Source organism: Parus major, chromosome 20, assembly GCF_001522545.3.
Source record: "Parus major isolate Abel chromosome 20, Parus_major1.1, whole genome shotgun sequence".
NCBI lineage: Eukaryota > Metazoa > Chordata > Aves > Passeriformes > Paridae > Parus > Parus major.
The window spans coordinates 7,623,596-7,633,728 of NC_031788.1; the positions used below are offsets into that span (position 1 = coordinate 7,623,596).

General features: G+C 57.2%; 1 protein-coding gene across 2 annotated transcripts in view; it reads left to right on the forward strand.

Annotated features, from left to right (window-relative positions):
• Positions 1-678: 678 nt before the first annotated feature.
• The window catches only part of LOC107213116 (tyrosine-protein phosphatase non-receptor type substrate 1-like), an 11,847-nt gene continuing 2,392 nt past the window's right edge, over positions 679-10,133 (forward strand). The window contains exons 1-8 of one of the 2 annotated variants that reach the window (XM_015647168.3): positions 679-748; positions 1,090-1,219; positions 7,488-7,844; positions 8,054-8,365; positions 8,516-8,860; positions 9,122-9,220; positions 9,619-9,640; positions 10,032-10,071. In XM_015647168.3, coding sequence (XP_015502654.1) covers positions 1,147-1,219; positions 7,488-7,844; positions 8,054-8,365; positions 8,516-8,860; positions 9,122-9,220; positions 9,619-9,640; positions 10,032-10,071 — 1,248 coding nt within the window. In that variant the 5' untranslated portion in view covers positions 679-748; positions 1,090-1,146. Of the gene's footprint in view, positions 749-841; positions 1,220-7,487; positions 7,845-8,053; positions 8,366-8,515; positions 8,861-9,121; positions 9,221-9,618; positions 9,641-10,031; positions 10,072-10,133 lie in introns of those variants that run through there. The other variant, XM_015647167.3, reaches the window with a different exon arrangement.

Sequence of the window (10,133 nt, forward strand, 5' to 3'; positions counted from 1 at the left end):
GCTGACACCCCGACACCCTCCTCCTCTTCCTCAGCCCTGCCTCCCATTTCAGCTGCCTTGTCCTCAGGCTCTCGCTTCTTCCTGCTGCAGGCTCCCGCTGAGGGGACATCACGGGGATGTCCCCATGCTCCCAGCGTGCTGTGCAGGAATTTCCTCTCCCTCCCCATCCACCCTCTGCTTGTCTGTGCTTCCAGTGTCCCCTCCTGGCCCTGGCCCCCGTAGGCCAAACTGACCTGTCCCTGTGGCACAGGCAAAACACCACTCGTGCTTCTGCCACGGGTTGAGAGCTCAGCCCTGCGTGGTGCCTTGGGAGGTTCCTGGGCATTTGGGACCCCGAAGGCTGCGAGCTGTTTGTGCCTCTGCCGCGGGCTGTCCTGGCTCAGTCCCAGGTGGTCCCTGGGTGTGCAGGACCCCGAAGGCTCCTGCACCCCAATCCCAGCTCGGGGATGCTGGGCTGCGCATTGTGGCCGTGCCGAAGCGGCGGCTACACCCGCAGCCCTGGGGCCATGGAGCCGCCTCCTTCTGCCCCGGCCGACAGGCACCGAGTATCCCGGGGCTCCCGGCTGCCGGGGCCGGGGGTCCCCTCCCAGCCCACCTTAAGGCAGCCGCACACCGGGCTGACCGGAGAACTCTGCCCCGGGGCGGGCGGGGCTGCTCTCGCCCCCGCCACGGGGGGAAGCGGCGCTAAACCGGGGCTGCTGGGAGCCGGAGGGGGTCTCCAGGCTGGGGCCAGCTCCGTCCCTCCCCGGTACCACGGCAACGGAGGCGGCGCTGGGGGGAGGCGGCTCCGCGCGGCACCGGGGCACGAGCCCGCCCGGGGCCCCGCCGCGGCGGCCCCGAGCCCGGTCCCGGTGCGGTGCCCACGGGCGGCGGCGGGGCCGCGGGTCCGTGTCGGTGCGTGCGTGTGTGCTGCCCGCCCGCCGCGGGGGGAGAAAGGGGGGAGCCCGGCCTCCTTCCTCATTTTGGGGCTGAGAAGAGCGATTTCCTTCGCCAGCTGCAGTTCTGCGCTTTTTTTGCTTGCCTTTTTTTTTAATTTTTTTTTTTTTTTTTTTTTTTTTTTTTTTAATTTGTCTTATTTATCAAACCCAGCCGCCGAGCCGGGCGCGGGGCCGCGCTGGGAAGCCGCGGGTTCCGCTCCCCGCACCGATGGAGCCACATCCCCGGGATCCCGGCCGCACCGCCTGGGCACTGCCCTGCCTGCTGCTGCTCGCCCTGCCCGGTAAGCCATGGCTTCTGCCTGCCTCCCTGCTCCCTCCCTTGCCCTATTCCCCCCTTTCCCTCCCACCCTGCTGCCCCGCTCTGCCCTGCTCTCCCCGTTCTCACGCTGCTCCTCTCCTCTGCTCTGCCCTGTTTTCCCCCTTTTTTCCATCCTGCTCCTGCCTCCTCTGTCCTGTTTTCCACCGTTCCCTCCCACCCAGCTCCTCTCCCTGCTCTGCCCTGCTTCCCCCTTTTTCCCGCCCTGCTCCTCTCCTCTGCCCCGTTCCCCGCCTCGTCTCCCTGCCCTGTCCTCCGTTTTCCCCGATCTCCCTCTCCCCGTTCCCGCACACCTCCGGTACCGACATGACGCCGCCTCTCCGCGCACGGTTGCTTTGACCTTTCCTGCGGTGACCTAGAGAGCGGCGGTGGCCGAGGGGCTCCCGCGGGGCGCTGGCCCGGCCGTTCTTCTCAAACCAAACTTCAAGGCAGGCAGGCATTCCCCTTCCCAGCGAGGCAGGGAATTCGGCAGGGGCATGAAGAGGCTTGTTGTTCCCACCCATTTGCGAGCACCCCCTGCCAGCTACGGGTGAGGCAAATCTCAGCAAGCAGCCCGAATTCCCACTTGGAGATGGTAGTGGAGAAGGCATGGGGAGGCTCTGGTGAGGGCTGTCTGTCTTCTCTGCCAAGAACTTGTTTTTCTTGCTACCCTCCTGCTTCACCCCACCGTGGGCTCTTTCTCGACTCAACTGTTGGGCACTGAAGCGGTGGAATTGCAACACCTCCGGGCACCCTGTGCCATGTAGAGCCCTGTGTCGCCTCAGGGTGCCCCAGGCCTCCCAGGGGCTCATGGCTCCACCAGGCCCTTAAAAAAGCTGGGGGGCACAGCAAAGGAACAGTCAAAGTGTGCCACTCTTGGCTGTTGCTCTTACCGGCAGCGGGAAGTGTCTCATCCCACCAGGAACTAAGCCCTGTGGTGATTGCTGCTTTCAAGGATGTTTCCTTTCTAGGGTGTTTCGTTTTGGGTGATTTCGAAGGAATCGCTCTCCCTGCCAAGGGAGGGACGGGTTTTTTTGAGGCAAACCTGTGGCAATAGTGATGCATCTTCAGGAGCTTCTTGCTGCTGAGCTTTTTGCTCTATCCCAATCCCACCCCTTCCAGCCAGCTACAAACAGCCCAGGCCAGGTTCTGCGGGGGAAACCCACATTCTCCCAAGCCCATTGAAATATTTACCATCAAAGCTTTACTTGGGCAAAGAGTTGGATGCAAACTTGGGTAGAAAGCAAATGCTTTCAGCACAACACTCCTTGCTTTGAGTCGCCTGATCACAACTGAGAAGTGTTGGCCTCAAACTGAGAACTCCGGCTGCTGAGAGCCAAGAAGCCTTTGGCGGGGAGAACGGCTTCCCAGTGAGCCACTGCGATTTCCTGCGTGAAAGAATAGCTCCAGCAAAGCTCCTGAACTTAATTAAATGTGGTCTTGGAGTAGGAACCCCATTTCTTTGAGTTGGCCATGGGAAAAATACCACCCTGGGGTTGTGAAGTGGTTTTCATCCCTGATTTTAGGTGCAAATGTGCACGTCTTTTCCATATGGCAAATCGCTCCTGGGCCATGGCTCAAACTAAGCTGAACTCCAGCAGAGTTGGCCCAGGCCCCCACTGCCGGCTGCTCTGACAGCTTCTGCAGAAGTGGAGGGGAAAAGGAAAGGTCCTGGAGGAGACCTTCACGTGGGGCAAAGGCAGGGAGATGTGGGAAACCAAACAGCAAAGCCCCATTGAGAAATTGTGCCCTGCAGAGCCCTTCCATGCCCGTCTTTCTCTGTAGAGGGTTTCAGCTGTGCTTCACAGAGCCTATTCCAAAGGGGAATTCTGTTTCCTGCTGGGGCTTTGGCTCTTGGGATGAATTTCTGCTGATGCTGGAGGAGGGGAGCTTGGAAATGGTGGCTGCGTGTGAGCTGAGGCTTTCTCTGATGTCACAGATATAAAACACAGCCTTTACTACAACCCTCCCTGAGCGCCCTGGGGTCTGCTCAGAGCTCAACAGCTATACCCAGGGCTGCTCTTGCCTTCCCTAAACAGCAGATTCCAGGCCTTTTATAGGCAGCACCTGTTAGTTTCCGCCCCTGGCAGCCCTGCTGCAGGTGAAATTCCAGCAGGATTATTTTGGGGTTCCCTTGCCCGTTGGCCTGTTCCTTCAGTGAGTGGCTGTGGGGCTTCGGATGCCGGTGACCAGCTGCACATGGTTTCTGGAGCACACAGCCATCCCAGAGCTCCTTACCCAGCTCCTTCAGAGGAAAAAAATCTATTTTTACCAGGAAGCATCCAAGCAGCCTCTCCTGAATTAAACCCCGGCCTCTTGCAATCTGTTCAATATCAGATACTTCAAAAGGTGGAATATAGAAAAAAATGTGTCACCGACATGGAAAACTTGCATTGCAGCGAGAGCTGGGATTATTTTGCTCCCAAATTAAACTGAATAACGGGAAGGAGGTAGGCTCTGCCAGATCATGCTTCTGCCTCTGCTCCGGGCTGGAAGTGCTCCGGGTCTGCACTGCGAGGGTGCTCCCACCTACGTGGGAATTGTCAGGTGATGCTTTTCAGGGCTCTAAAACCCTTGGCTAATTCTGGAGTGTAGGATAGAACAGATTACAGGGTCAGAGCACCTAAATTCCCCATGATCTTGGGGGCAAGAGGATCGTGTTCCAATTCCAGGCGGTTTGAAATCCAAGTGTAAGGAAAAAAGTGTCATCAAGGGAGAGGCAGGGAAGCAGTGAGAAGTTGTGGTGTCCCATGTGCTTGTGGCCTGAAGCCCCCCAACATCCCGCTCCTGTGCACAAACACATCGTGAGCTGCTGGGAGGGAGCTTGGCTGGGCTCTCACTCCCGCTGGGTGAGCACCTCAAAAGGGGAAGGAGAAGGGGAGGCACTGGCTGTGTGTGAGGAGAAGCTGTGTTCAGGGAGAAAGAGGAAAGAAGCTTTGGTGGAAACTTTGCATATTTCAACTTGTGTATTCTGGGGTTTTCTGCCAACTTCCCCTTTGTGTTTTCCCTTTGAGGTGTGGATGGGGAGGCATTGCTGTGGGCTGCTGCAGGGGGTTGGGGTCATTCTGAGCAGGAGGGGTCAGGTTGGCCCTGGTGTGGGGTGTTGGATGCAGGCAGGAAGTGGAGAAGCCAGGTCTGACTGGCACTCCTGTTTCTCAACCAGGAGGTGCGAGCTGGTCTTTGTTGGGCTGCTCCTGTGGTGGATCATGGCTAGAGGCTGTGTCATAGATCAGAAATCCCTGAATAGGGTGATCTGAGCAGAGCTGGGTGAGGATCTCTGAGATAGCAGAGCAGAACATGTGGAAAAATACCCCAAAGCCCCATTTTAATCCTTTCTGAGGGGCTGCCTGGAGCCTCACGGTGTTTTTTGTGGTGACCAAGAGCTGCCAGTGAAGCCTCTGGACAGGCAGCGCTGCTGGCAGTGTGAAGCCCTTTTTCCCCTCAATCCTCTGGGAGCAGTAGCAGTCAGGAAAGCAGGAAAGCACCTTGCATCCTATCCCTGGACAACAGCATGCTCTGTGCCTGCTAATCCCTGGGCATGGGAGGCAGGCACGCTGCTGCCCCGGTGAGGAGGGAATGCGGGCTCGGTGCTGTGGAATGCATACAGACCTTCCACATTTGGCTGCAAATCTGGACCCTGCCAGAGTTCCCTGCTGCTTGCAGGGATAAATCCCTGCGGTTCCAGAAGGCAGGACCCTTGTGCCAAGGTAGAGGGGAGCCCTTGCTGCACACCAGGCGTGGCAGCCAGCCACAGGCAGGGCACCCAGCCACGCTCAGCTCAATGTCCCAGAGCTTCTGTGGATGTTTCTCTGAAACTGCGAGAAATGAACCTTGGGGTTGAGCAGTGCTCACCCTGACATTCTTTGGTGCTGGGGTCAGCTCTGGGGCCCCAAAGCAGGCACATCCCCAGCTCTCCCCCTCAGCACACCACGTGCCTCATGGGGAGATGGGCAGATGGAGAGAGGGAGGATGAAGAGGAGGTGCTCGGCTTGCTCAGGTTGGGCTGTGTGGGGCGGTGCAGGCAGTTCTACCCAGTGCAGGGGATCCTCAAGGAGACATGGGGGCAACCACTCCATAGAAGTTGCTCTTACAGAGGATTGCAGAGGGGAGCAGTGAGTAACACATTCATCACAGGACACAGAGTGTGGGGTGGCCCTGACCTCCTGCTCCTGTGACCACACGTGGGACGTGTCCCTTGCTACACTGCTCATTAGTGCTGCTCACTAATGAGCTTTGTTTGCCCAATTTGCTGGAGGCAGTACTTGGTGTTGTGGCCCACCTGGGTACATGGAAGGGCTGGGGGTCTGTGTGGTTGCTGGCTGGGGGTGCCAGTCTCTCTCTGCCTGTGGCAGCCTGGTCCCTGCCTGCATCACATCCACGTGCAGTGGTTTGGTGAGAGACGGATGATGTGATGGTGCTTTGTGCTCGTGAACTTCCTCTGTGCGTTTCTTGACCGTTTCTTGCAAAAGTTCTCTCAGCAGCAGGAGATGGAGAAGTTCAGGAGATCACACAGAAGCAGTGGTGTTTCTGTGTCAGTGCTGTGTTCAGCACGTGGAGTGCACGAGGCCTCTGCTCCGGGGCTGCTCCCCACAGTTTGGGTGTCTCCTGAGAAGCATGGGGTTGCCTCACAGGTGCCCTGAGCACACTGTTCAGGTGCAAGGACCAAGGCTCAGAGTGAATGACTCATCTGGACATGACACAGACCAGCTCTGCCCCTCTGTGCTTGTTTTGTGGGAAAAACTTGTTCTGGTGTTGAATGCTGCTTCCACCTTAACCCTGACATGCCTTCAAAGGGAAACACCGAGGCCTGAAGGTTTTGGCTGAGGATGCTGTGGACTGATGCCCTGGGCAAAAAAGCCTTTAACTGGGGCAGTCTGGAGAAACTGCTCCTGGTTATTCTGGCCATAGTGATTGAGTAATTCCACACACTGTGGAACAGTGAGAACATCTGTGGGTACATACCACTGTGAGTCAGGAGGGATTAACAGCTGCCAAAAGTCATCTCTGGTCTCTGTGAGAGCCAGCTGTGGCCAGAGGGGTCAGAGCAGCTTGTCCTACAGCAGGTCCTCCTGGGAGCATCCATCCAGAGATTATCCTGCTGTGTCCCAAGGGGAGCCTTGGCATGAGTTGCTGTCCTGGATTTCCCTGGAAGGAGGCTGTAGTCAGGTGGAGGTCATTCTCCTCTCCCAAACAAGCAACAGGACAGGGGGAAATGGCTTCAAGTTGTTCAGAGGAAGTTTAGGTTGGAACTTTGGGAAAAGTCAGAGTAAAGGGTAAGACAGCTGTCCAGGGCAGTGATGGGATCACTATCCCTGGAGGGTTTTAAAAGATGTGTGGATGTGGCACTTGGGGTCATGGTTTGGTCAGAGGCTTGGCAGTGCTGGCTTAATGGTTGGACTAAGTGATCTTAGGGTTTTTCCTGCCTAAAAGATTCTGTGATTCTGGTGTGAGAGATGTGGGTCTATGTGCTCCCCATGCTGCTCAGCATTACCTGCTTGAACACAGTGATCTCTGTGTGACCGTGACACCAGTTACCAGCAGGTGGATCTAAGTGGTTCCCCCACTTCTCTCCCCATGTGGCTTAAAAAAATGTTCCCTTAAGTGGTAACCAGGATTGAAACATTTTGTGGATTTGGTTGCAATAACTGTACCAGTATGGGAAGCACTGGCAAAATGAACCCCTGGATAACCCATGGATGTGTAGTGGGGGTTATCTGGGATGTCACTGTGTGTGCAGAGAGGTGTGGCACAGGTGACTGGATTGGGGACCAGTGGTGTGGAGATGCTCCAAAGGTGATGTCTCCCTGTGGCTGCTGCTGAGCAGGAACAGTGCCTGCTTGGCTGGCATTGGTGGGGGGGATTGGCTGCACTCTGCTGGGGTCACCAAGGCTGGGACTCCATGCAGAAATGGGACAGATTCAGGACAGAAAACACCATCACACTGGTGATGGGAGCTGGCTCTTTGGAGAAACTCGTTTTGTATGCTTCTTTCTCCTGGCTGACAAAGCCAGGTGGCTGTGGGAGGCAGCCCAGTGTGTTGGAGTCACGGGCAGCTGGGATGTGCTCCATGATTTATCTGTACGGAGCACAGCACAGTCACCAAGCAAAGCTCCGTCAGTCGCTGCCGAGCCCTGCAGGCACAGCGCTGTGCCCATGGCCACAGCCCCTCACCTGGGGTGCTCAGCCTGTCCCAGGGCTGGGAGAACAGTCTGGATGTGTGCTGCCAGGCAAGACTTGATGTCTTTTTCTTCTAGGTGTGGGTGCCCAGGCGGGTCAGAACTTCAGTCTGCAGCAGCCCCAGGACAAGGTGATGGTGACAGCAGGGGAGACGCTCACCCTGAACTGCACCACGTCTGGAATCGCTGGACCGGGTCCTGTGAAGTGGCTGAAGGGCTGGGGCAGTGGGAACAAGACCATCTATGACCAGAAAGGGGACTCCTTACCCAGTGTGACAAGAGCAGTGGTTGAGTCCAACACAGACTTCACCATCCACATCAGGAATGTTCAGCCTGAGGACATGGGCACCTACTACTGTGTGAAGTATGTCAAGACAGACACTGGTGTGGATGAGGTGTCTCACCGTGGCAGGGGCACTAAGGTGTCTGTGCAAGGTGAGTGGGGCTCCCAGAGCAGCTCCTGATGGGAACCAGCCCAGCGGGCTCTGCTCAGGTAGAGCAGGGATGGGGAAGGGGCTCAGGGCTGGTGCAGGAGAGAATCCCATGGATTGTCCCCATGCCCTTGTAGAAGGCTCTGCTCCTGGCAGGCCCAGGGCTGGGCAGGGGGCAGAGCGTGGTCTGATGGCCCTGTGTTCTCCCCACAGCCAAACCCAGCCCCCCACTCGTGTCTGGGCCCAGGCAGAGAGCGAGGCCAGGGCAGTCGGTGCCTTTTGTCTGCACGACCAGAGGGTTCTTTCCCGAAAAGATTGGGGTGAAATGGTTCAAGAACATGGACCCCATGGTGGCTCAGGTGCCCCAGGTCACCGAATGGAGGATGAAAACCTACAACATGTCCAGCACAGTGATGGTGACCCTGCAGAAGGATGATGTCCGCTCACAGCTCATCTGTGAGGTGCAGCACTCCACGCTGCCGGTGCCGCTGCGTGGGAGGTTCCAGCTCAGCAATGTCCTGCAAGGTGAGGGCTGGGGGACTCGCACTGGGGTGTCCTGCTCCCGTGGGGCTGGGGTCCCTGGGAGGGGGACAGGGGCCCCTGGGGCAGGGATGGGGCTCCCTGTGGGCAGCAGAGCCGGGGACACCAAACACCAAGCTCTGTCTCTCTTCCCAGTTCCCCCCAGCGTGGAAGTGCGCGCTGAGCCGAGCCCCGTTGAGGTGAACAACACCGTGGTCTTCACCTGCCTCGTGAAGGAGTTTTACCCAGCAAAGGTGTCCGTTTCCTGGCTGGAGAATGGGATGGAGATAAAGGCAGACAACGTCTCCCGGCTATCTGAGCTCCCCCAGGGCTTGTTTGAGCTGAGGAGCCAGGTGGAGGTGCAAGCGATGGAGGAGAAAAACGGGTCCACGATCACCTGCATGGTGGTGCACGATGCCCAGGCCCCTGCCAACTACTCAGCCGTCCTGTGGATCTCCAACACGGCCCAGGGACTGAGCAAGGAGTCTCAGATGATTAAGGGTGCGTCAGAGCTGCTGGGATGGGGTGCCTGCCAGGGTGCCTGTGTGGTGGTATCATCCTCTGAGGAAGGTCAAAGCTCCATCAAAATGCGGTTGAAGAACAAAATCTCCATATCAGGGGGCTGGGGAATGTGGTGGGGGCAGGCACCGAGCTGTCCTCCTTGGTGCTTCATGCATCACTAGGCCAATCCCAGTTGTGAGGCTGCAGGGACTGGGAGGTACCAGGTTTTGGGCCATGGTGACCTTTTTATTGATGTTTCAGATGATATGCTCATCTACATTGTGGTGGGTGTGGTCTGCACGGTGCTGGTCCTGCTGGTGGCTGCGATTCTGTACCTCATCCGGGTGAAGCAGATCAAGGGTAAGGGAGCTGACTGTGTGGAAGGGAGGCAGCTGTTCCCAACCCCGTTTTTTCTCTTTTTCCCATGGGTTTCACGTTGCCCCATTGGACAGTAACTCCTGGCAGTGCAGCTAGAGGTCCTACCCAGTGGGGTGATGGATAGAGCTGCCAGGTTGTTTACAGGCTGCAGGGAAAACTCTGGCTGCTCTAAACCCTGCCCTGCACCTCCTGTGCTCCCCCAGGAACAGTCTGGAATGAAATTGATTGAAACTTCAGGGAATTGCAGGCACTTGCCTCTGGGAAAAGATGTGTACTTGTCCTTGAAGCAGTCTCTGCATGTGTTCTCTGTGCCCAGGGAAATGGGGTGTTTATCTTGTTTCCTGAATTATTTCTTTCCTAAACTTCTTCTCTTTTGGCAGGTAAAAGCTCGCCGTCTGCCAGGTGAGTGCAGATCTCTTCTAGTCACTGGATAACCTGTGGGAACTCTGAGCTGGACACCTCCAGCCCATAGAGTCCCTCAGGACTGGAACAGAGCTGTATCCCCAAAACCTGTGGAAGGGACAGCAGGAGCACAGTCTGTGCCCATATCCCCAGCTGGGGTTCTGTGCCCATAGGGTTTTTTTGCTCGTGGTGGGGCTGACCAGGCTGGTGGGAGCTGATCTCTGGCCAGCAGTGAGGCAGCTGGACCAGCACGAGCCAATGCTCAGGACCTGTCTTGCTGGGTGCAGCTGCAAGGACCTTGGCTTGCATTTGACCTCCCCAGCTGCTTTATCACCAGGGAAAGGGCACCGGGATGCTCCATGCATCTGACTGATTTTGTCCCTCCTTCCAGGTTACATGAGCCAGAGAAGAGCAGCGAGGCCACGACCCAGGTGGGTCATCTTGGGACTGGGGAGGGAGAGTGGTTGGGAGCCACTGGAGATGGGAGTGGAGG